At 32.3% G+C, this 25,787-nt stretch overlaps 1 protein-coding gene across 3 annotated transcripts in view; it reads left to right on the top strand.

Annotated features, from left to right (window-relative positions):
* PHIP (pleckstrin homology domain interacting protein) overlaps nucleotides 1-25,787 on the top strand; it is a 193,057-nt gene that overhangs the window by 67,278 nt on the left and 99,992 nt on the right. For all 3 annotated transcript variants that reach the window (XM_027854734.1, XM_027854725.1, XM_027854741.1), the window contains exons 9-15: nucleotides 359-459; nucleotides 6,396-6,466; nucleotides 8,018-8,118; nucleotides 8,204-8,244; nucleotides 9,253-9,351; nucleotides 10,587-10,740; nucleotides 11,655-11,789. In XM_027854734.1, the coding sequence (XP_027710535.1) occupies nucleotides 359-459; nucleotides 6,396-6,466; nucleotides 8,018-8,118; nucleotides 8,204-8,244; nucleotides 9,253-9,351; nucleotides 10,587-10,740; nucleotides 11,655-11,789 (702 nt within the window). The remainder of the gene's footprint in view (nucleotides 1-358; nucleotides 460-6,395; nucleotides 6,467-8,017; nucleotides 8,119-8,203; nucleotides 8,245-9,252; nucleotides 9,352-10,586; nucleotides 10,741-11,654; nucleotides 11,790-25,787) is intronic.

Raw genomic sequence — 25,787 nt, 5'->3', positions numbered from 1 at the left:
GAACTCCTTAGGGGCAAGGACCATACTTTCGCTTTCCTTTGTATCCCTAACACTTGGCACAGTGCCTAGCACATGGTAAATGCTTACTTAATAAATGCTTATTGACTGACAGTCTCCCTGTGCTTCTTTAGCTTCTTAATTTGCAAAATCTTTGAGGCCCCTTCTAGCTTTAAATATATGAATGATTCTGTGTTATTTGGTGGACTTTACTTGAGTGTTTCAATGTTCATTTTTTGGTACTGTTTAACTTATTTGTTACTATTTTTAAGGTGGCAAACGGGCATTATAAATTTTATTATTTGAAGAAAATGTTGTGTTCAAATAAAGATTTTCTTTTCTTTCTGTTCTTGTTTTTCAGTTTTCTCCGTTATGCAGTGGCTCAAAGAGATATCTCTCTTCTACAGGGGCAGATGGCACAATATGTTTTTGGCTATGGGATGCTGGAACCCTTAAAATAAAGTCAGTTTTTTTAATGTGCAATAGAAATGACATATTTTGTTTAGTGATTGCATTTTTTTAAGTATTTAAAAAAGTAAACTATAAAAACAATTCTTTTTCCTTGCCAAAAACTGGCATTTTAGTAAATTAAAATTTTGTCCAAGTAATAAAATGGACCTTTGTTCCTTTTTCTTTTTTCTTAAATATATGCTGGTTTTTATTTCATGGCTCATAGCTAGTGTTTCATCATTTTTACCTTATTTCATGCTTTTATTTTTTTTTCCAGTTCCTTTCATGTTACCTTTCATTTTAGAACTCTTTTAGTGTAAAATAGTTTTCTAACTGCACGTTAGGAAGTATCAAACTAGCTGATTCTGTTGTCGAATATAGGCATTCTGATATTTAGTTCTGATTTAGAGAAACCATTAGAACAGTATTTCCTAGGATGCCTAATTTCACTAAACCAGGGGTGAAAATACTATTTTGTTTACCCTTTCTTCCTGTTGTAATAGAGTGCCTCTTTGTTGAAACTTTCCTTTGGTTAGAATAGAATTGTGAAATAGATTCAGTGCTAGAGGTGGCCATTTTGTCACCATGGAACAAGTTACAGGTACATATGGAGATTGACTATCATATCTAAATAAGTACTGCCCTGCCCCTCAAACACATAAACATACAACACACAAAATTCCGGGGTAAGTTAATGTCATAGCAGTTCGTGACCATTTAAAAGTAGTACAGAGTGAAGCACCTGTGAGACATGCAACAACTGTCATAAGTAGCCTTAATGAAATTTATGGAATTGGAGTATAAAAGCTGACCATCCCAACACATTAAGTAACTTCCATATTAAACCCAATAGATTGCTTGTAGACTGTTTAGAAAACCATAATATACTACAGTTATCCCTTCCACAGCATAAGGGTTAGAGAAGTTGTGTCTCCCTCGATCTAGAGAATCTGTATAAAAATTTTTGGGCCCTCTCTTTGTACCAGAGATGTCTGAATTATTATGATATTAAAAGATAAACTATATTGATATTATACAATATGATATACATATATTTTATGCATTTCCAGGTTTCTAAACTTTTTCTATGTCATCTGCTGATCTTAGTGTGTTGCCTGCGGCTTCTGCAAAACTCAAAAAAAAAAAATCCCATTTAATTTCTTATGCTGACCCAGGATATATCAAAACCATGATGAGGAAAGTCGTGTTGTGGAATAACTGTACTTGTTGGCCATATCAAGCTTGAGTAATGTTTTATGTTCAAAATCATGATAAATTAAACATGAATCTCAATTTTATTAGTAGAAAAGAATTTAATTTTAATGATGTCCATGGTGGAAATCCATAATTTCAAAAATGGAGATTTGTGCCCTTTATATATAACTCATTGTGCTAGGTGTTGGGGTAAAAAAAAGATAAACAAGTCTTTTTATGGTTATGGAGACTTCCATTAAAATTTGAAATAGAAAATGAGACTAAGGAGTAAGTGCAGGGGTAATGGCTAGTGTCCAAAAGTCAATAGATATGGTCTTAAAAAAACAAAAATAAAAGTTTGAACATTAGTTTTCCCCCTTTTTGATTTGCCTTATCACAATTATTTTTTTAAAGAACTTTCTCTTTTCCTAAAGTTTGTTTCTTCAGGTACATGAAGGCTGTCATAACTTAGGCCACTATCTTCATTTATCTGGTATCATTGGGGAATGAGGTGTTCCACATAAAGAGATTTTCCAGGTTTTCCTTTGAAGCACTGAAAAGAATTTTAACTATTTTTAAATGGCGTTTTCCCCAAATCTATTATATTCTTCCTTGCTTTTTTTAAAACAGGATATGATAATATTAAATGTGTTTTTCACCTTTTCTAGTTGACTCAGAGCCTTCATTTTTAATAGCATATTGTAATGTTCTCAGGGACAATTTGAGGCTCCTTGTCCCTACACTGAATAACTTTAGATTGCTATGATTTTTCTGGTTGGTATTTTCTGCCATCTTATTCCTCTTTAATGTATTATATATTTTTATTTCTTCCACCAACAGTTATTTACTCCAGCAATATACATGTAGTATGTAACTTGGGGAAAAAAATAGAAAGTTGCCTCAGGAAACCAGCTAATCAAGCTTGCTAAATACTAGCGCTATTAAGTTTCTGCATAATAACAAGTCAGTAGTTCTGGCCTGAGGGTGTCATTTTTCTCCTGTGGAATAAAGTATATGAGCTTGGTGATAGCTGTTTTTCCCTCTTGTTTTTATAGTTTTGATTTCCCGAGATTTCCCAGATAAGTGGTGTATCTAATTACTAAATAGAAGCTAACCTTTTTTGTTTTGTGGGTATGGAAGAAAGCAGGATAAATCTATTAGGTCAACTGTCATTCACACTAACTGAAGGAAACAGTAAAATAGATAATTGGTTAAACAGGTGATTAAAAAAAAAAACAACAGCGCTCTACTACGTTTTTTACTGGGTAACACCTCCTACCTGATAATGTGGAGTTTAGGAAGTTCCAGCCCCAGACTAGCTGATTAGTTTGGAAAGCTGTTTCAAGAGTGCACTGAGTTGAAGGAAGCAGACCCAGGCACAGCTAGATGAGGGAAAGAAGCATGTGAATCCTGGAAAAAAATACAAAATCCGTTTTTAATCTCTACTGAATTGAATAAACTAGAGGTGTTTATGCCTAACTTGAATAAACAGATATATGATGCTTGATGACCAAACCTCTTACCATAATGCGTGACAAAAAGAAAGCATCTCATAAATGCCTTTATGTTCATTCTTAACCAAATTTCAGTCAAAAGATAGGCAATAAGGATTTGTCTTATTAGCTCTTACATTATGAGAGTCTGAATTTACAATATGTAACTTTAGATTTAATGTATCTCAGTACCACCAAAGTAGATAAGTTTTTGTTATGAGAAAATTAATTTTTATAGGTGAATCTTAGTGATTTCTGATTCAACTTATATGTTTTAGTTCATGTATAGTAAGAAAGTCAATAAATATTAAGGAAATAAAATTGTGAATTTGTTTAAAATAAAATTTTCTTAAATATTTGTTTTCTTTTTTTATAGTATTCATTATGATTAATATCTTATATAGTGTCCTCAGTCTAATACTAAAAAAAATTATTATGGTTATTGTAGAAAATTTTATTTTGAACCTATAGACAGGCCTATTCCATTTAGTGTTCAGAGGAAAGAAAAATTTTTAGGAAACTTTGTTTCTTCAGTGATATTTTCAAATAGTTCATTGAATAAAAAATATGTTTGCATGGCATAGGTAGATAATGGATAATTTCTGAATGTAGAAGCAGCTTGAAATGATCAAATTTGATGATCTAATTATATTCTTCAAAAGAACATTTTTCATTTCATGTATTTCTGAGAAAAGCTTTAAGTTTCAGAATCCTTTTAACAATTAGTATACTATGTCTGTTGGAGTAAGTACTGTGATTAAAATTTAATTTTGTTAAATTTCAGCAAGACAGTTGAAATTCTTTAATTTTTTTTGGTATGAGAAATAAGAATTTTATTACTTGTAGTAAAATACATAGTACAAAAGGATATGATTAAATCATCATAACATTAAATTTGAAGGCTGATAATTCTTAACTAGGTTTTACAGTTTATACAACAGACTAATGATTCCCATGCATCTTTAGATTTGAAAAAATTTCATAGACTTACCACATGATTCCTATAGTAATTGTATACTATGGTTCTATGGTTGATTTGTTGGTTTAAGAAAAATTACACAGTGGCACTAGTTTGAAGTTAGTAATATTTTAAATGAATTCATATTTTAGCATTCAAAGTAGAATCTATTTCATTTGCAACAATAATATATTGATTATGCTTAATTTATTACAATAATTGTGTTTTTATATTTAGGGATAGGATTTGGTGAGGGAGGGTGAACACAAAGATAGGAGTTGCAAAATAGAAAAGAAAAAAAGAGGGTAATTTGAAGTATTTTTTTCAATGCACAGAAGAAAACTAAAGGAAGTTGAGAATGGAAAACAGTTTTGAAAGTAACGTGTTGAATTTATGATGTATTTTAAATAAAGTAAGTTGTATGTAATTTTTTCCCACATAGCCTCTTTTTCTTATCCGTGGTAAATATGGAAAAATTTTTGGTATTGGTTAAATTCTGAATAAAAGTAAAATTTTAAAAATAGTAATATAGATTAAAAAGCATAGTACTTTATCCACTTATAGAGGTATATTTGCTTTGTTGTTCAGTCCAACAGTTGTTCAGTGTCTGACTTTATTGACCCCATTTAGGATTTTCTTGGCAAAGTTACTGGAGTGGTTTGCCATTTCCTTCTCCAACTCATTTTACAGATGAGGAAACTGAGGCAAACAGCTTTTATTTTTTTAAGAAATGACTTGCCTAGGCTCACACAGCTAGTGTTTGAGGCCAGATTTGAATTCACAAAGACTAGTTAGTAGTCTTTCAGGCCTGGTGCTCTATTCACTGCTCCACCTAGCTGCCTCATATTTGCTTTCTGATTTGTGAACCATTAAAATAACTCCTTAATCCTTCCATGGGTCTAAGAACTACTGCAGTGAGGGTGGGGTTTTTAGACTTTGAATAGGATAATTGTGATGTAGTAAGTTTAAATTGAATCTCCTTGTTTTCTGCTGTTCAGTGGGTATGTTTTGGTATTTTGGTGACAAGTAGTTTTGTCTCTACTTTTTGATATTTAAACTTATTTCTGTTAAAAAACAACATTTTGTAGTAGCTAATGTAAAATTTGTTATGTAATGTGGCCCTTCTACTTAAAACCTTTGGCAAGTTACTGAACCTCTCTAATCTTCAGTTTCCTGATCCATAAAGCCAGGGATTTGGAATACATGACCAAAGTTTCTTCTAGGCTTAAATCTGTGATCTTATGATTACTAGAAGAAAAAGCCTTTAATAAAAGGTAGTCTTTAAATTTTTTTTCATTCTTAACGTAACCAATTCCAAAAAGTGTAGCTAGGTAGTACAGTGGATAGAGTGCCATTTAATGGACTCAGAAATACCTGCATTCAAATCCAGCCTTAGACACTTAACTAGCTGTGTGACTCCAGGCAAGTTATTTAATATCTGTTTTCCCAACTGTGAAATAGGGATAGTAGTAGCACCTGCCACCAAGAGTTGTTATGAGGATATAATGAAATAATAAATGTTAGTAGTAGTTGTTACTTTCATCTATAACATAGAACAGAAAAAAAATAATACGGAAATATATATGTATGTATACACACATATGTGCACACACCTATATGAAAACATGAATTTCTTCTGTATAGCTTTTATTTTTTTAAGAAGTACTTAGTAAATTAAAAAAAAATAGTAAATTCAACTTCTTATTTTCAAAGCTGTCCTGCTTGTCTGTTTCCTTCTGTATTTCCTTGTATTGTATTCTGTGCATTTAAAAAAAGGAAAGCTTCAAGGAGCTTTTTTTCTAAATTTTTTGGGGGGAGGTAACTATCATTAGTGTTCTCTTCTGTCCCTTATACTCCCCCTCAGACAAAAAGAAGAAAAACAATCAAAAAGGTAGTCTTTTTAAATGGCCTTTTCCATTTCACAAATAGTAGTTTTCCTATTGCATTAGTAGTGTGTTACACTATTGTGCCATATGGCATACTCACATGTCAAATTGGATTAAAAGTGAATGTAAGCAATAGTTATGTGTCTCCCATGCCAATGACCTTGGAGTCATTCTTGGTGAGTGATTATGGCAAAATTTACTGTGTAATCAGGAATTCCTAAAAACATCAATGGTAGGATTTCCACAAAATCCAATCATGAGATATAATGATTCTAAATTGTTTATAGTTGGGCAGCCATCTGTTATTTCTTGTTTAATTTCTGTCCTCATGTATTCATTTTGAAATCTAAGACAATTTCTGGTAGTACTGATCCCTTTAGAATGATAATTTTAATTGTTTATTTTTTTACATTGTAGTCAAAGACCCACAAAATTTACAGAACGTCCTCGACCTGGAGTCCAAATGATCTGTTCTTCTTTTAGTGCTGGTAGGATTTTCTCTTTTTTAGCTTTCCTTCCTATTCTTTTCTATTTAAATTTTTTTTTGTTTTTAAACATAATTGGTAATGAAATACATAATGTTACATTTGTAAAAATTTTATTATTTTCCCCTTTAGGGTGGAGGAAGGGGATTAGATGTCAACTTAGATGAATGCAAAGGAGTTTGGAACATTTTTGGATTTTTTCTAATCCAAGTTAGATGCTTAGATTACTGTGATTTTTAGCTAAGATTACTATTATAGAGAAAGGGCATTCACAAAGTTCAGCATTGATCAAATTTGAAAAGAAAAGACTGGAACCTTGGATTAAGATATCTGTAACACCTTTCTATTAGAGGAAAAGAATTTAGGGGCAGCTAGGTGACACAGTGGATAGAGCACTGGCCCTGGAGTCAGGAGGAGCTGAATTCAAATCTGGCCTCCAGATACTTAACACATACTAGTGAGCTGTATGACCCTGGGCAAAGTCACTTAACCCTATTGCCTAGCAAAAAAAAAAAAAAGAAGAAGAAGAAGAAGAAAAGAATTTAAAACACAGAGACTGAATTCTTTTATTTGAACTTCGGAAGTACCTTGTAGCTAAATAATATAGACATGTATAATTCATTGGGAGGTACACCAGTTGCAATGCACTAACTTTTTGCATCCTCTTTTAGACTTAGGCATTTTGTACTACAAGATGTAATGTGTTGTGAAATTCACACATCAGTTAAAATAACTTCCTGGTTATACTTAAGAGAAGTCAGAATGTAGGGATTTTAGACATGGGCCTTAGAGATGAAAGTGTTAACTGATATAAAGAAAGCTTTACTTTATGATTTTACACTTTGCTTGTAATTCTACTTTATTCTTCCTTCTAATTAACCTAGGATGAACAAGATTCTTTTATTACTGAAACTAGGCACACAGTACATGTCAAAGTAAAGTCCAGCATCACCAACAGTGTGTGATGGAAAGAGTTGCTAGATTTGGAAGCAGAGGACTTCAGCTCATGGCTCTACTATTTACCACTTGTGTGATCTTGAGGAAATCATTTAACCTTTCTGAGCCTTAATTTTCCTGATCCATAAATAAAGGGAGTTACATTAGATGACCTGAAATCCTTTTAGATTTAGAAATTTATGATCCTATGAATAACTAGAAGAAAGGTGATGGTGTTACTAATACTGCTTTTCTTAGATATTTTGACTTTCATCTGATAAAAAGTTTTAGATATTTTCAAGCTACTATGCCAATTTCACAATACTGTTTATAATTATTTGTCTGGATTTTAACTTCAAAATGATATGGTATACATTTAAACTGCAATTTGAATTTCATTTATATAGTGAGATTAAAAGATTTTTAATCTTTTTTACCATTTGCTCTATAAATTTTGAAAAGTTCACTAAGTATTATATGTTCAAGAAGAAAATGAATAAGTATGGATTTTAAATTTAGTCTCATGATAGAGATCATGATGATGTTTGTAGTATTTTAGAATCTTAACTTTTAAAGGTTATGAAACTACATTAAAATGTTTGCTGGATCCTTTCATAGGTGGAATGTTTCTGGCCACAGGAAGTACCGATCATATTATTAGAGTTTATTTTTTTGGATCAGGTCAGCCAGAGAAAATATCAGAACTGGAGTTTCATACTGTAAGTAGTACATGAGAATTACCTTATCTAATTAAATGTCTTTGGCAGTTACATTAAGCTCTATTTTCCTTTCATTTATTTATAGGACAAAGTTGATAGCATCCAGTTTTCAAACACTAGTAGCAGGTAAGAAAATTATTGTTTATATTTTTTTTTTTCAAAAAATAAGTTTTTAGCTTTTTAAACTATGAAATTACATAAACCAAAAAAAAACCCAGTGGCTCTAAAGCTCCTTTGAAATTAATTATTTGATACTTAGGTAGATCAGAGTGAGTGGCCTTAACAACTGAAGGCGGTTCTTTGCGGTGCTAGAAAGATTATAAAGACTAATTTACTGGTGAGTTAGGGATCTGCATTAGTGAACAAAATTTCCACCCTGGATATTTCTTACCTTTTTGACATCACAGGTCCATAATAAAAAAAAATAATAGTTGAATTTTTTGTTAACTATTAAGTAGCAAAACAGATTTTATTTCTTTGTATGAGAAATGATGTCAGTAGTCCCTGTTTTATAATATAAAACGACAATTATATATGTATATCTTTAAGTTATACTGAAGTTTGGAAAGATCCATATGCTTACAAATGTGTCTTCATTTAGTTTATGTTGGGAAAGAAGTATTCATTTTCAACATTATTTTACAGGGATTTGAGTCTTACCCTATATATTGCCTGTAAATGATGTATTACATAAAGTTAGAGAAATACTTTGTGTATTATTTGAAAACCCATAGTTGTAATTTAATATTTACTCTTACATTCTTTATTGGAAGGAAGAGATGAAGGGATATAGTATTGGACATTTATGTCAGACCCCAGTAACTACAGAGAATTTGGTGCAGAACTAAGTTGCTTGCTGCATCCAATATTCTAGGATACTGAAGAATGGTCCCAAACCACCTTTGAAGCTTGATTTTTCAGTGCCAGTTACTGGTACCAGTAAATTCACATTAAAAGTTAGGCAAATGTTGAGTATCAATAGTTTTCAAAAGTTTAGGGAATTATTTTTAAGAGTACTTTTCAATTTAGTGTTATAAATGTAGGCATATGACTAGACATGTTTGTATGGTATTTTACAGAGTAGAGGTCAGGAAAATAAATGCTTAAAGCTATTTGTGTTTTTCTTCTTACTAGGTTTGTAAGCGGGAGTCGTGATGGAACAGCCCGAATTTGGCAGTTTAAGAGAAAAGAATGGAAGAGTATTTTGTTAGATATGGCTACTCGTCCAGCAGGGTAAGATATCAAACTTGAAAAATTGCTTAGATATAGGTCATTCAGATATATTACTGGTTACAGTAGATTTAATACATTATGCTAAAATTGATGTAAGAAAAAACCTTTGTGATAATTAAAGTTGGCGAAAAGTGGTATGGGATACATCAGTGTGTGGTGGAGTATAATGGAAATTTTCGCTTAGAAACTAGGTAACCACTTGTTAACAGTGTAGTAGGTATTCTTGATCAGGTGTATGTATGATGGAGAGGTACCTAGGTGGCTCAGTGGATGGAGCACTGGGCCTGGAATCCAGAAGACTTGACTTCAAATCTAGCCTCAGGCACTTAATACCTGTGTGACCCTGGGCAAGTCACTTAACTTCTCTTTACTTCAATCCACTGAAAAAGGAAATGGTAAAATCCAGTATCTTTGCCAGGAAAGCCTCATGGACAGTATGATGCCTAGGGTCACGAAGAGTTAGGCATGACTGAACAATATCATTAAATGATGAAGTGGAAAGAAAGCTGCATCTAGACTTGGGGTCTGGGTTTGAATCCCAGTGTTGCCATTTATTACTTATAAGTCTAAGTCACTTACATTTCCTTTGTCTTTGATTTTCTCATTCCTCAAATTGGAAGGTTTGATTAAATAATGTTTAAGATCTCTTCTAGTTCTAAAACTTAGAACTAGTGATTTTACCCCACATATTCGATAAAATTCCAAATCTTGCATTTCTACCTTCTCATCTATTGTATCTGAACCTTTCCATTCACACAGCCACCACCATGATTCAGGCCCGCATCACCTCTCACAAAAGTAATTGCAATAACCTCTTACGTGAAAATGTCAGTTTTTTCTTTGACCTGTAGGAACCCTTTAAAACTGATCCATCTAAAATACTGAGATAGTTATGATATAAGCCAGTGGGTTTTTTCTATCCCAGTCTTAAATGTATTTAACACAAATGTTCTTGCTTATATTCAGCATCTTAAAATTTTTCTTTAGGGGTAGGAAGTGGCAGGTGAGGCAGACAAGTAATTTGCCTCTGGGTCATAAAGTCAGTGGTAGAGCTGAACTATGAGTCTAGTTTTCTGAATTTAAATCCAAATAGCTATTTTTCTTCAACATTATTACTACTAAATAAGTGTTCATTTTTGTTAATAACAATAATAAAACTTATTCAGATTTCTGTGGTACCAGCATTTTACCTAATGTAAAGCATTTGGTCAAAATAATGTTTTTATTACTTTCAGACAAAACCTGCAAGGGGTGGAAGACAAAATCACAAAACTTAAAGTAACTATGGTAGCATGGGACCGTCATGACAACACTGTTATAACTGCTGTTAATAATATGACATTGAAAGTCTGGAATTCTTATACTGGTCAACTTATTCATGTACTCATGGTAAGAAGAATCTTCCAATTTTAATTTAGTAGACTTAATATTAATAGATAACTATTAAGTTAGCTTATATCAAAATGCTATTTCCCTGGAACACATATAACAAGGGAACGAAGAAATCATAGTAATAAATTAACACTTGTCATTTTACTCTGAACTTCTAAAAATGGGGTTGGGAATTGAAACTTTGCAGGGAGCAGAAGAAATAACCCTTTTCTGATGTGCTGTTGTCAAGTCCAGCTGTTGGTTGATTTGGAAGAGCATTACACAAATAATCCTCTAAATGAGAATCATCAAACATAGCATCCACACCACTCCCAAAAGTGGCTAAACCAGATTAAAATGTAATTGGGAAATTAATAAAAATATAATAAAACAGATATTGTTAATGTGTAGTTTTCTAAGTTAATAAATATGTGCCTGCACGGATCTTATGCATGGTTTAATGGCTGTCATTTCTATTTGAGTTTGACACTACTGCCCTCCATCACTATGTGATATATGACTTTGGACATTTATATCATCTTAGCTTAGTTTTAATTGTAATTCTAGTGCCTTCCCTCTGTTAATTATTTCTTTTTCATCTTGCATATAGCATTGCTGTGTGTGTGTGTGTGTGTTTGCATGTTGTCTTCTCCATTAGACTGTAGTTTCTTTGAGGGCAGAGACTGTCTTTTTTCTCTTTTTGTATCCCTAGAATTTAGCATGGTACCTGGCACATTGTTGTAGGTACTTAATCGTGATTGATTGATAGCTTAGTATTTGAGATCTTTATTTTATTTTACCAGCTAAATTTGAAGAAATTTATCAAGATAAAGTAATTTCTGGAAGTGTTCTAAAATATTTGCTGTATTAAAGTTGCGTTGTTAATTTTGCTATATTGTCAGTGGTTGTAACTTGAAAAATATATTTTTCAGGGCCATGAAGATGAAGTATTTGTTCTTGAACCACACCCATTTGATCCTAGAGTTCTTTTTTCTGCTGGCCATGATGGAAATGTGATAGTGTGGGACCTGGCTAGAGGAGTCAAAATTCGTTCTTATTTCAACATGGTAATTGTCTATGCCTTACATTTTTATATATTTATGTATATATGTATATATGTGTATATATGCATATATCATATTTAAGATTTCAATGTTTTATAACTACTGGCATTCTACATAGTGCAAAAGAATTTCATTTAAAATTGGCCCATAAAAAATAGATAAACTTTTAGGCCCCAATATTTTTGAGGCATTTCGAATGACTTTTATAAAAGAAAGATACATGTTAAGTACTAGTTAATGAACATTTTTCCTGGAGTGTTTTGACTCCATAATCATTCCTTTAACATTTTCCACTTCAGTAAATAAAGGTGTTTATTTTCATCTTAACGCTGAAAACTTTGTTGTGGAAAATTTAAATTAAAATTTTTTTGTCTCAAATTTATTTACTCAAAGCATTTTGTACTATGCCTCCATGTTGTGATTAGTAGTTTAGTTTTCAGTGTTCACTCAATAAATATGAACATGTAACTGTGTGTAAGACATTATTAGGTGCTGTTGTGAGAACTTCAAAAATGAAACCAGTTTTGCCCTGGAGCTTACGTTCTACTGAATGACAATAATTGTAATGCATATATTGTTTGAAGGTTTGCTCAATGCACAATATTTTATTTTAGTTTTCTTATTTGAGCCTTATAACAACTCTTGTTACGTACCTATTACTCTTGATACTTGTACATTGTAGATGAGGAAACTGAGGCAATAAGAAGTTAAGTGACTTGCCTACAGTTAAACAGATAGTGAATTTCAGATGTGGAAGTTGAATCTCCCAGGTCTTCTGTGCTTCCAAATCCAAGAGCAAATCCCATTTGTATTATGCTGCTGGCTCCAAGTCTTAAATATAGGAATCTAAATTACCTGTGTGCATTTATGTCATGTCATTAGAATGCAAGCTCTGGAATGTCTTAACCAGGAGGGAAGGGTTTTTTTTAATGGCTTTGTGATTATGTCTAATATTCAAAGGTCAGCTAAATTCAGAGAGACTTTTCATCAGGTTGACTGCAGGGTAACAATTATTTGGTTGTAGCAACTCTTCGTGACTGTCTGCTAAGTTTTATAGCATTTGCAGTCTACATCATTGGGTAGTACTCACACTTAAAAAATCATGGATCACGGAAGTATTAAAGTATATAGCTACATTATACGTTATATATGGTGCCATCATTTGAGATAGGATTGGGGGTTTCTTGAATATGAGGGAGAAAATAAGTTTCGAGAATTTTGGAACATGTAAATGGAGTGTATGTGTGTATGAGAGAGAGGAAGGGAGGGAGGTTGTAATTGTAGTCAATCCTTATTAGAAATGTGATAGGGCAGGTAGGTGACACAATGGGCAGAGTGTCAGGCCTGAAGTCAGGAAGACTCACTCCTGAGTTCAAATCCGACCTCAGACACTAGCTGTGTGACTTTGGGCAAGTCACTTAACCCTGTTTAACTTAATCCACTGAAGAGGAAAATGGCAAACCATTCCAGTATCTTTGCCAAGAAAACCCCAAATGGGGTCATCATGAATCAGACATACCTGAGAAGTGATTGAACAATAATAGAATACTTAAAAATTTATATCGAAAATATTTTTAAAATTTTCTGAATGTAATCATAAAATCAGATTCTGACTGCTGAAGGGCCAGTTATTTCTTAAGTATGTTAAACTTCAGTGTAGTAGTTATTTGCTTTTAAACCACATGTAGGCATAAGATGTTTTGTACTTACAAAAGTTGGGAGCTTTCTCCCCAGATTTCAGGTTAATTTCTGATTTAAATATTTTTGGTTCAGTGCGGATCCATGGGGCTCCATTTATACATATCTTTATATGATAATTCTCTACCCTTCTTTATACCATGTAGAAAGCATGCCTCCATTGAGATCATGCCAAGTCTTTTCATAATTTAATTACTTTTTTAAACCTAGTACTCCATTCTCTATTTCCTCCATTAAAAGAGGAGGAAAATATTCTATTTCAACTCTTAGCTTTTCATAACAAAAGAATTTTTAATATATTAAATAAAATAACATAGTCTAAAGAATGTATTGTAAGACACTATAGTCAGTATAATTAGCAAAATAATTTCATAAAAAGAAAGTTTGGCTTGGATATTTGAGTAGTATAATGGCCTTGAAAAACAACTGGCCACCAGTGAATTCTTGTTTGTGACCATTACACGATGAAATTATTTCCTGCTACTGAGATAGTAGGGAGTGAAAAAAGTTCTAAGACATAGAAGTTAATTCATTTTAAAATGATGGTATGGTTATGCCTTTGATGCTCATATGATAAGTGATAAGGTATGAGTCAGATATCCATTTTCAAACTAATATTACAAGCTTTTTTAGAGGATTGTTATGGAATTCAAAAGTAGGTTAAGAGTCAGGAACCAAGGTGACCCTCAAGTCACAGTAGACTCTTTAAATACATATTTAGGGCTTTTACCTTCTTCTTTACTAAGAAAGTCTCTACCATCTTTTTGGTCCTCATCATCTCAACTAGACCATCACTTATCTTCCTGATTTTTCTCCATATATCCAGACTTTCTGTTTTCCAATTCACCCTCCAAACAGCCACGAAATTGGTATTCCTAAAACATCTGATCATGTTACTCCCCTACTCAAAAATCTTTCACAGCTCCTTATTGTTACCTCTAGAATAAAATATAAACTGATCGGCCTGGCATTTAAAGCTCTGCACAAACTGCTTCTCACCTTTCCAGACCTGCTTTACAATTGTTTATCTCTGTATACTTCTTTCTAGTGAGTCTGGCCCTAAATCTTTTCCTCATACATGAGAGTAAATCTCTAGCATCTGCCTTTGCCCAAGTGACCCCCTATATATGGAACACACTCCATCTTTAGCAATTCCTTACAGAATCCCAACCTTGTTTCAAAATATAGGTGTAACCTTCATGTTTGTATCAAAACAGTGTCCCCACTAGGATGCCTTTCTTGCTGCTGCTATGTTTACCTTCCTACATTTCATTCCTGTCCTAGTCTTCATCTCATCTCTCTTCCTTTTCATCTCACCAGGCCCTAGTCTCCTAAATTCAGTTTCTTTGTTTGTAGAATGAGAATAATAATAATAATAATAATAACAATACCTACATTACAGAGTAGTTGTAAGGATAAAATGTAATAATATAAAGAAAGTGCTTTACATGCCTTAAAGCACTATAGCAATGTCAATTCTTACTCTCAGGTGAGAGAGAGAATATCTGGCAACCTCATTGTAGTAATGCAGTAGTGGGAGAGATATATAATAATTCCTATAAACCTTAAATCTGTTTCCTGGACCACACTGTGCAGAAGGGTTTTCTAGAGGTAAATTATTCTTTGGTCTTCCTATTATATCTCATTAACTTGTATGAATAAAATAATACAAATGTGTTAATCCAGACAATAGATGGGTATAAAATCTTCACGGCATCGATTTCCAAAATGAAATGTATGCATTATGCATGAGATGTATGTTTGTACACATGTATTATAATCCTAAAAAATTTATAGTCTGAGAATACTAGCTAAAAGTGATTTTTTTTTTTTTTGCCCTTAAAAGTTTGTCCAACCTTGTCCCAAGTGTTAGGAAGATTTTTTACAAATGCATAAAAATATATTTGGAAACCCAATGTAAGTATTCAGGTGGACATTTACTTTTTTCTTTCTTTATTTTGTTCTTTGTCTTCTTGGTTCAGTGATTTCAGTATTACTGTATTAAAGAAGGAAGTATATATATATATGTACATATACGTATGTATATATATAATGCCTTTTGTTTACTTCAACAGATCAAAATTTGTGACCTGTTTTATTTTTACCATCATTATTTGCCATTGTATTATTTACAAGATGTATTAATTAAATAATGAATTATTAAATATTTTGATAATTAAAATTATTAAAAATAAATAATTATTAAATAAACAATAAATATTATTGAATTATTAATCATTATTATTAATAATAAAAATAAATTAATTAAAATAAATGCACGGGATAGCTCCCCTTTCTATTTTAGGATAAACCCAAGACCTCTTCGGGTTTTTCTAGCAAAGTAATTAATATTACTTTAGCATAGTATATACAAGGGGCCCCTCTTTTCATGTGCAAATATGTAGCCATGTCTCCCTGGAAGGCAGTGGGCTAAATGTAGGACGTACTGTCTTCTTTTTCTTTCTCTTCTACTCTCAATGTACACACTAGCAGAGTTTTCCTTGTGCTTATTTTAATGAAAGGGTAGAAGAAAATCTCATGAAAATACAATAAATATGTAGTCAGCATTTTTATAGGACTTAAAAATATTATCTCATTTTATCCTCAAAACCACCTGTGTGGTAGATGGTATTATTATCCCCATTTTATAGATGATGAAACTAAAGCAGATATAGTTTAGCTGATTTGCTCAGGGTCATACATCCAGTAAGTATCTAAAGCTGAATTTGAACTCAAATTTTCCTGATTCGAGCTCTCTATCTACTGTTTTAGCCAGTTGCACAGCTAAAAAGTTCAGAGAGATAGAGAGATCCCTGTGTTGAGGGTATATAATCAAGCTAAGCCCTGCTCTCTTGATTGATCCTCTGTGTGGCAAAGAGAAGAAAGACTCATAATTTTTCTCCTGTGAGGTGAGAAAGTCACACTAATATCCTACTCTATAAAATTCCCATAATATATTAAAATAATATTGTACATATACATGCACGTCATGCACATTTACATATTTATCTCTTTTCTTATTTATTTCCAAGCCTATTGCAAAGATGCAACCAAAGAGACCTGAATAAATGTACATGCACACTTATATTAATATATATGTGTGCACGTATGTAAACATGTGAATTTGACCACTGATGTTGGTATCAGATTATCCCATAAGGAATGTATTGAACCTATTTTAAGATAAGATGAAATCTTTTAGCATTCTCTATCCTTAAAGATTTTTTTTTTGGTAAAGATTTCTTTAAATCTTTAAAGATTTGTTGAAGAAACAAAAGGGCTGGGGGAAAATCACCGTGTGTTTTATAAAATGAAGAGGTTAAACTGGATGAACTCTTAAAGCTCTTTCCAGCTCTGATTTTGTGAACCTATTCTATAAATAAAAAGCAAACACTCTATAAATAAAAAGCAAACACTTGTCTGTAGGCAGTCCTAGCCAGGTTCAAAGAAGGCCATCAATAGGATGTCTGTGTCAATAGAGGGAGGAAGATTTCCATATTAAAATTAGAGATTTATGAACCATCATATTTAATATAGAAGTTTTTAGCATTCACAGCCACTTATTTCACAAAATGGAGACCTGAACACACTCAGTTCATTTCAAGGCTAATTTCTAACCCAGTCATGTTAAATGTTGTTTACTTCCTGTGAGGGTGATTTTAGTTAGGGACAGCATCCTCTTTGGGTAGGAACGTTTTTAGAGACTTTTGTTTCTAGACTGTTTTTTACTTTGTCTTCTCAAATGTGGGCCCTCGAAGTCCTTTCTTTTACCCTTTTGCTTCCTTCTTCTCCCACCCCCCTTTCTTAGCTTACTTTACCACACTTTATAAAAGGCAAGTAAGATACTAAAGCAATCACTTAAGATTATTTAAAAGTTTGATAATTTTTTTTTGTTGGTGGAAGAAGGATTTTTTGTTCTTTGTCCATTACCAAGAATATTTACTATTGAAAAGTATTATGTTTATTATTTTTCCAAGTTTCTTTTAAAATAAATTTTAGTCAAATCACTTTTTAAAAGATCTTCTAGAAAACCATTGCAGGGAAATATATAAATTGTGACTTCAAAGGCCTGTTTTTGATTCTTGGCTCTGACATTGTGTGGTACCGACCAAGTCACTTTACTTTCTTTGTGAATAACAAAAGAAAGAACTATGTGAAGTGTTTTTGCAAACCTTAAAGTTCTACATAAGTGACTTAATATTATCATTTTGATATCAGAATTTACTTTTAAAAATTTACTACAGAGGAAACTTCTTATTTCCTACTTTTGGAGATTCATTCCCTATGTAATAATTACTGTTATAAATTATAAAAATGAATTAATGTTATTAATGAGAGTAATGAATTAAACCATTCAAATATTCTGGTTCCACTTTGCTATATGAATATGTAACTTTACATTAAAATCCTATTTTCTAATATACTGTTCTAACCCCAAAGTTTATCATATTTAAATTTCATTAGAATGATTGCTTTAAAACTAGTATTATTAGAAGATTTTAAATCTTTTGTGTGGAACCTTTATGTTCCCGTATTTGCTATGTATAGAGGAGGAGAACTTGAAATTTCTCTTCTGTCCTACTTTTCACTTTCCCCTGGCTCTGAGAACCCTAAAGTGTTCCTAGATGCTTTCCTCTGAAAACCATGATGGTGACTCATTGACTTGGTTCTCTCAGTGATTAGTTTGCTGATCTGTAAAATGAGATTGTACTATATTATCTCTAATGTCATAAACGTCTTATGATTCTAAGTTCCACAGAACCTGTTTAACTGAGCAAATTTGTAAAGTATTTTGACCATATTAAGATATCTTTTATTATTTTGTCTAAGTGTTTCTGGATGTACTAAAGAGTACCCTAAACTAGTTTGGTGCATCTTAGTCTTTCCTATTGTCTCTTTGCCTTTATTATTTTGTATTCAGTTAAGTATTGACTTAACAAGAAAAATGCAGTTACTTGGTTTCAGCAGTACTTTAGTACTTTTTTGTTTTGTTTTAAAAAACAAAGTATAAGTTTGGGGTAGAGGTAGAAGAGTTATACTTTTTACTGATAGTTCACAAAATATAAGTACATTTAAAAAGTGGTGTACAGGTATTTACATAGGAATCAAGCTGCAAGGCTTTATATAAATGAAAGATGTTCTAGTCATGTACCTGTTTGTCAGAGCTATTGGAGACAGGTAACATAGGAATAAGAATGTATCCTGAAGTCATCAGACAAAGTATGTTTTATGGTATTAAAAATGTAATTCACTAAATGCTAAGATTAGAGTAATGTCATGTACCTCCAATATATACTATGGACTCATGGGATAGAAGGCAGAAATGTAAGAGAAGGAGGATAAGAAAGTTATTTTAAGCCAAACCAACATTTATTAATCCTTTTCTGTGTGTTGGGGTACAAATAAAGGTTAAAAAAAGAGAGTCCCTACTTTCAAGGAGCTCATAGTCTAAGGGAAAAGGAAACATGCAAACAAGTATATGTATGAATAAGATACACATGTATACAAGATAAATTGGAGATGATCCCAGTAGAAAGGCCTTACCGTTAAGAGAGAACAGGAAAACCTTACAGAAGTGGGATTTTAGCTGGTACTTGAAGGAAAGCCAGAAGGGCAGAGAAGAGGGAGAGAATATCAGGTATGAGGATCAGACAGTGAAACTGCTGGGAGTTGAGAGGTGGACTGTTTTTGTGTAGGTAACAATAAGGAGGCCACTATACCTCTGTCACTGAATTACAGAGTACATGGGAGGAGGTGAGTAAGGTATAAGAAGACTAGAGGGTATTAGGTCAATAAAGGACTTTGAAAACCAAACAGAATTTTATATTTAGTCCTGGAGATGATAGGGCCACTGGAGATTATTGAATAGGTAGTAATTAATGGAAGTGGGAAATGAGATTCTAAAATGTTCTCCAGAAAGGTAGACATCATGGATTCATTCATTCAATGCAATTTTTTTTCTCTGTCTACTTTCATGAGCTACTTGAAATTCATCCACAGACCCTAGGTAAAGAACCTGTACTCTAAAAGGCCTAAATTGATCAGATTAGGACTAATAGATTAGATTTAATACATCAGGTACTTTATCCCACACTCCTCCCTGCTCCTAAACATATGCTTGCTTTATGTACTTACTGATGCTTGAATTTTCTTTATAAAGACAAAAGACATTTCTTTTCTCTGTTAGAGATAATGTGCTTAAAATGCTGGTTGGCACAAATTAATATGATTAGGTTTAAGTTAATAAAAAATGTAAATTACTTTATTACTTCTAGATTTTGATTGTTGAAAAGGGATTAAGAGTAGGAAAGCACACCTGAAAAATGGGGGGAATTTGTCTAATAGAAATAAAGAATGGAGAGGAAGTTGGAAGAAGACAAGTTTTGGAGACTAATTTGATGTAGAACTGGCCCTGGGCTCTTAAGTTGTCAAAATGGAAGCTGTGCTCTGAGCTGTTTTTGTAACATAGCTGCAGAAGCAGTTAGCTTGGCTTCAGATAAAAGACTCTTTTTTGGTGTTTGCTTTTTTAAAAAATAGAGCAAGTTGGACTTTCTCAGGGGATTTGTTAATAGAGGTATTTCTATATTTTTTTCCTCTAAGTCTGACTTTTATGTAGAGTTTTTTTTTATATTATTTTAAAGAGTCAAAATTCCCTCCTTCCCAATACCAATTAGTTTGCTAAGACAAATGAGTTAAAAAATAAGTCTGTTAGGCAATTTGAGAGACTTACATGATAGAATAACTCCCAAATGAAGTTTTATATATGGGGTGGAGAGGGGGCCATTTAGTCATTTCAGTTGTGTCTGACTCTTCATGACCACATGTGGGGTTTTTATGGCAAAGATACTGGAGTGGTTTGCCATTTCCTTCTCCATCTCATTTTACAGAAGAGGAAACCAAGGCAAATAGGATTAAGTGACTTGCTCAGGATCACACAGCTAGTAAGTGTCTGAGGCCAGATTTGAACTTATGATGAGTTCTCAACTCCAGGCCTGGCACTCTTATCCACTGCACCACCTTATGTATTTGTGTGTAGATAAATAGCTACATGCATACATACATACATACACACACACACACACGTGTGCACCTTTATATGAATTTGAAGTCAGGTATTTTATTAAGTTGCTACTACATATATGTACATACTACCTTTACTGGGTGAACTATAAGATTTCTATACATTGACTTTCATCCTCATGTATTCTAATAAAATTGTAAGTAGGGCAGGTATACGTTTTGTAAATGTGAAAATGAATGTCTTGTCCCAAGATCAAATTGCAAATCTGTTGCATTATTAAGAGATATAGGGTGGCAATACAGCTGGAATGATAATACAGGCTAGTTGTTAAGAGGACAAAGAATTCATTGGTTTTAAAATGTGTCACCTTTTATCAGTTGAAATTGGAAGCATTTAAAGTACTATTCTTCAAAGGTAACAAACATCTAAGTACCTGACAAAGGGGAAGGTAACTCAGTAGAATTTTAACATACAGATAATGCTTAGCTGAGTCCTTTAATAATGATGGCTATTTGCTTTGTAAATAAGTTTTAAAAGAAAACTAAACCATAATTGAAGAGTTCCTTGTCATTTTTTCTTAAGCTGAAGCAGTGGTAAAACTTACTTTAATACTTCAAAAGATCCATGATTCCTTTGGTGTAGTTGGGAAAACAAAAGTCACAAGGATTCTTTGGGAAGTGTTCAAATTTCTTGATAGTAGACCATTTTACAGACAGGACTATTATGCAGTAATTAAAATATGATCTGTAGATGTCTGTAAATTTATTCTCTTATTGATTCTTTTTCATGTGTACTATTATTCGGGGCAAAAGTTTATTACTTGCATGTCTAATTTTGTTTTTTTTAATTATGGGTTTTTGATATACCTGATATGATAAGGGTTTTTACTCAAAGATGGTACTGCTTCATTTTCTTTGTCTCATGGGTGAATTCCAAATAACGTTTTTTATTTCTTTAAAAATATATTTTTAATTATTTTTGTAATTGCTCACTTAACCTTTCTTTTACTTGAGATTATTTTATAAATGTTCCAGTGTCCACTAATCCAGAATAATGAGTTTCTCCTTGCAACGTGTCGATCAAGCAGAGGCTGCCAATCACCACTCAGAATTTTTGCACCTGCACGCTTCTGAAATTGCCATGTTCTCCAGTGTGTTCTCTACTCTAATTTCAAGTGTTGGCTACTATACTTACCTAGATAAAGAAAACAGATTTTTAAAAACCTCAACTTTTAATATCACAGGTGCAGGGTTATTCTTTCTTCTCTGTATTTAGGTAGTCTAGTTATAAACATGCTAGTCTCAGATTGAGAGAGTCACCTCTTTGATGGTTCCAGGTCCTTCATCTCATTTCTTCTCAGGAAAAGAAAAATGTCTTCTAAACCCAAATTTAGATTTCTAATGACATGCTTGGTTTCTATGATAATGTAGGTTCCATACACATAAATCTTTCAGGCCAGGAAAACACCTTGAAATGTTTAGAGAATTATTTGATACTGCTGTCTTTCTCTGCTATTTAAATATTTAGTGCTCAATAGTTCTTAGATGCAAATTCTTAAAAGATATCCAAAATAGATTCTAAGATAAACCATTTGATAAAGAAAGCCTTCTAAATCGTGCTATCAATTACTTTAGTTACCCTTAAAGTATTTATTAAATGGCTATATTGTGTTAGGCACTGTGCTTAGTGCTAGGGAGAATAATAAAGATGTGTGAAATAAATTATTGCCCTCTGGGAACTTAAGACTCTAGCTAAGGAGATCAGAAATGAAAAAATAATTAACAATGAAAGCCATTGTCAAAATGCCAGCTGATTGAAAAAGTAAGCACTAGAAGAGTTTCAAGGAAGAGAAAATCATTTTAGAGTGGGAGTGCTGAGGATGGATATGTGCCGCTGATAGGGTTTGAACTTATTTTTCAGGGGAGTATAGAATTACATAAATGGGAAAGCAGGGAGAGGTAGGCATTGTAGGCATAAATATGGTTAAGTGTGAAATTGAAGTGAGGAGAGTAGATAGACCAGAATGGAAATTACGTAGCGGTTTAATGGAAAATAAGGCTAAAAAACAGACTATATATTTAATAAATGGTATTGATTGAGTGATGGATTGGGGACAGATTTTGGAAGGCCATGAAAGTCAAATTAAGGTGTTTGATTTGATACCAGAGGGATCTGTAAAGAATTTTGAGCAACAGAGTGACTTGATAAAGGTAATATTTTAGGAAAATCAATGTGATGGTTTTTAGCATGGATCAGAAGTGAATAAAATTGGAGCAGGGGAGGTAATATAATCTAGATATAATGACTTCTTTAGCGGTCAAAGTAACAATGCAGAGGAAAGGGAGGATATAAAAGAAATTGAAAAGAAAAAAATTGAGTTTGGTAACTGATTGGATATGTTGGGCAAAGGAAGAGAAAGAGAAAAATCACTTCTATAATTCAAGTCTCAGAAGAACTGGAACAGCTATAGTTTTGTTAACCAAATAGGGAAGTCAAGACAAAGAGGTAATTTGGAAATTTTAGATGCATATTCGGTTTGAGGTAACAGCAAGATGTCTAATTAGAAATGTCCCATTTAGCAAATGAGTCCTGGTAATCAGGTGAGAGGCCAGGACTAGTTATTTTTATTAGTACGTAGTAGAGTTCTTTTTTACATTTGTTCATAGTATTAGGTAATTGACTAATTTTGTGCTTTATTTTGAAAAGATGCTACAAAGAACACAGAAAAATGTTGGTTGTCCCTCATGCTTTAGTTTTTGGTTGGGAAGATACCCTGTGGTATTACAGAATATTAGTTTTAAGGAAATAGATGATGGCAAAGTATCCGTTTTATCTTATCAATTGTATTTTCCTAAGGAATCAGTTTTTGTATATCGTTTTCTTACTGAAATCTAAACCCAATTATGATAAACCTAAGGTGTCTTTTTGTATAAGAAAAGACTTTTAAAGAGTAGTTATTTTCTCAGTTCAGTTTTCTATCATTCCTTCATGGTGTATTTTTTTCTTAATAAAATTGCAATTTCATTTGAAAACTTTTAGATATTTTCCCCATAAAAGCCAGAATAGCAGGAAAGCACCATTTCTTTGTGAGATTCGTTAATATAAAACAATTTGAAGAAGAAAAAAAACAGCAATTTCCCCTGATCCGAAATGGTCTTATTTTAATAAGAAAATTATTTAAACTATTCCAAATTTCAGTTTTTCTTTTTTCGGAATGTCCTAATCCATAGTCTTTAGATGAGTAGTTTCTTACAGGTTATACAGTTTAATCCTCTGACCTTAGATTGTCAATTATGTGCTTATGCTTTATCTTGCCTTTAAATCTGTTTTTTTCCACTTTCATTTGCTTCTTTGAAAATTATCCAACATTTTATTTAGGCTTCATAAGCAAAAGCTGTTTTTACTCGATTGTTTTTGTTTCCCTTGTCTGTCAAAATCAACAGTTTGCACTGAAATTCTGTCTGCAACCTCCATCTTGGGGGGGGTCATCTTTATTTTAATTTTTAAAAATTTGGATCACTATACTCTTCATTAAAGCTACTTCTTTGCATTATCTTCAGAATTTTTCCTTTAATTTGAATTTCTACTAAAAATTAACAGCCTATATTTACCAACATACCTATTATTTTGCAACATCCCTTTTTTCATCTATCTAAAAATTACATTCTCCATCATTTTGTCACTGTGTTTATTCCTTTTCTTTCATCTGGATAATTCTTACTTTTAAAGGATTCTGTTATATTGCTACTTCTCTTTGAGATTTATTCATATCTTTGTTTAACTGAATTCTCTTTCTCAGCTTTTTATCATGGAAGAGGTGGGGAAGAGAGTATTTTTTTGCATGTGATCCTTATTCATATATTTGTAAAATAACACAAAAGTATTTTAAACTTTTAGAGGGTGGAAGTAGATAAACAACTATAATTTGCTTTGAGAAATAGTTACATAGCATAATATAATTTTCTGCCTTTCTGCTTTGTAACTATTCTATAATAATAAACTTGTGCCACTAGAATAATTTGTAAATTTTTCAATACTTCTTTTTTGAGAGCTCACTCTACCTATTGTATAAATGATTCAGCTGTATGTTGAGTAAATATACTTTAATGTAACAATGATTTTTTAATCAATTTATGTTATGTAAAGTAATTAAATTAATCTTATGACTTGTGGGAGTCATATATTACTCTGTATTTTTGTAGTAAGTTTACTTTCATAATATTTTGATCATGGAAGGTTATGGTAACTATAAAGAAAACTTCCTTTTTAAAAAAAAAATATATATCTTCATTTGACTGATTTTTAAAATGGTAGCATCAATGAAAGAGCCAAAGTGGCTATATGTAGTTAACCTTACAGTGAAGGAAACATCTTATTATGTGGTAGTAAATAAATTTAAATCAACTCTCTGTGGTACATCATCTATATGCTTCACAGAGAAATTGATGAAAACTGCCTCCTAATTACATAGATATTAAATGTAACTTTGGTAATTACATAAAATCTCAAGCAGATCCTTAGAAGCATTTTCAAGTAATGCTTATTCCATCCACTTAAACTTGACTTTCCCTTCAGTCCTCCCTCACTCGCCCACTCCCTCCCACCCTCTCCCCCCAAAAAAGAACTTAATTTTTGTTGTCCTTTCTTATCGTAAGAAGGCCACTTTTGTGTTTAGGCATAAAAACACTGAGACCTAGAATGAACCACATTAGAATGTTTTGGCATTGATCCCAAGACCAGGAATAAGTTCTTTTTTGCCATAGTCTTTCAAAATTCTGTCACATTCAACTTCCATTAAACTTCAAGAAATTTTTAGTTAGTTGTATGTTTCATTAGCATTGACACTTTATTTAAACAATATTGAAAAGACCATTCTATAAGTATATTATGATACATTTATACCACTCTACTGGGAGTGGTACTTAATGAATGTTTTCTGTCTTTCCATGTGCATTGCTGAGTTTTTAGTTCTTTTTATTAGATGTTTTCCCCCTCAATAATTGTTCTTAAACATTTTGACATTAAAATACCATTTTCATATTTGATACAGCATTTCTTTTTTCTAACCTCTGATAATTTAGACCAAAAGAATCATAAATTTTCTAAGATCTACTAACAATTAAAAAGCTATGAAAACATTGATGTGAATTGACTTCATTAATTTTTTAAAATTTCTGTGATCTGCTAGCAAGGGTGGTGATGAGACTGAGAATGGACTAAGACAAATAATGTTGGATGGTAACATGACTGAGGCATTCTCAGTTCATTGATTTTTTTTTTCC

This window comes from Vombatus ursinus, unplaced genomic scaffold (assembly GCF_900497805.2).
Source record: "Vombatus ursinus unplaced genomic scaffold, bare-nosed wombat genome assembly UNPS02000582.1, whole genome shotgun sequence".
Taxonomy (NCBI): Eukaryota; Metazoa; Chordata; class Mammalia; order Diprotodontia; family Vombatidae; genus Vombatus; species Vombatus ursinus.
Note: the sequence above shows the minus strand (reverse complement) of the source record. Positions and strands in the feature narration are given on the sequence as shown.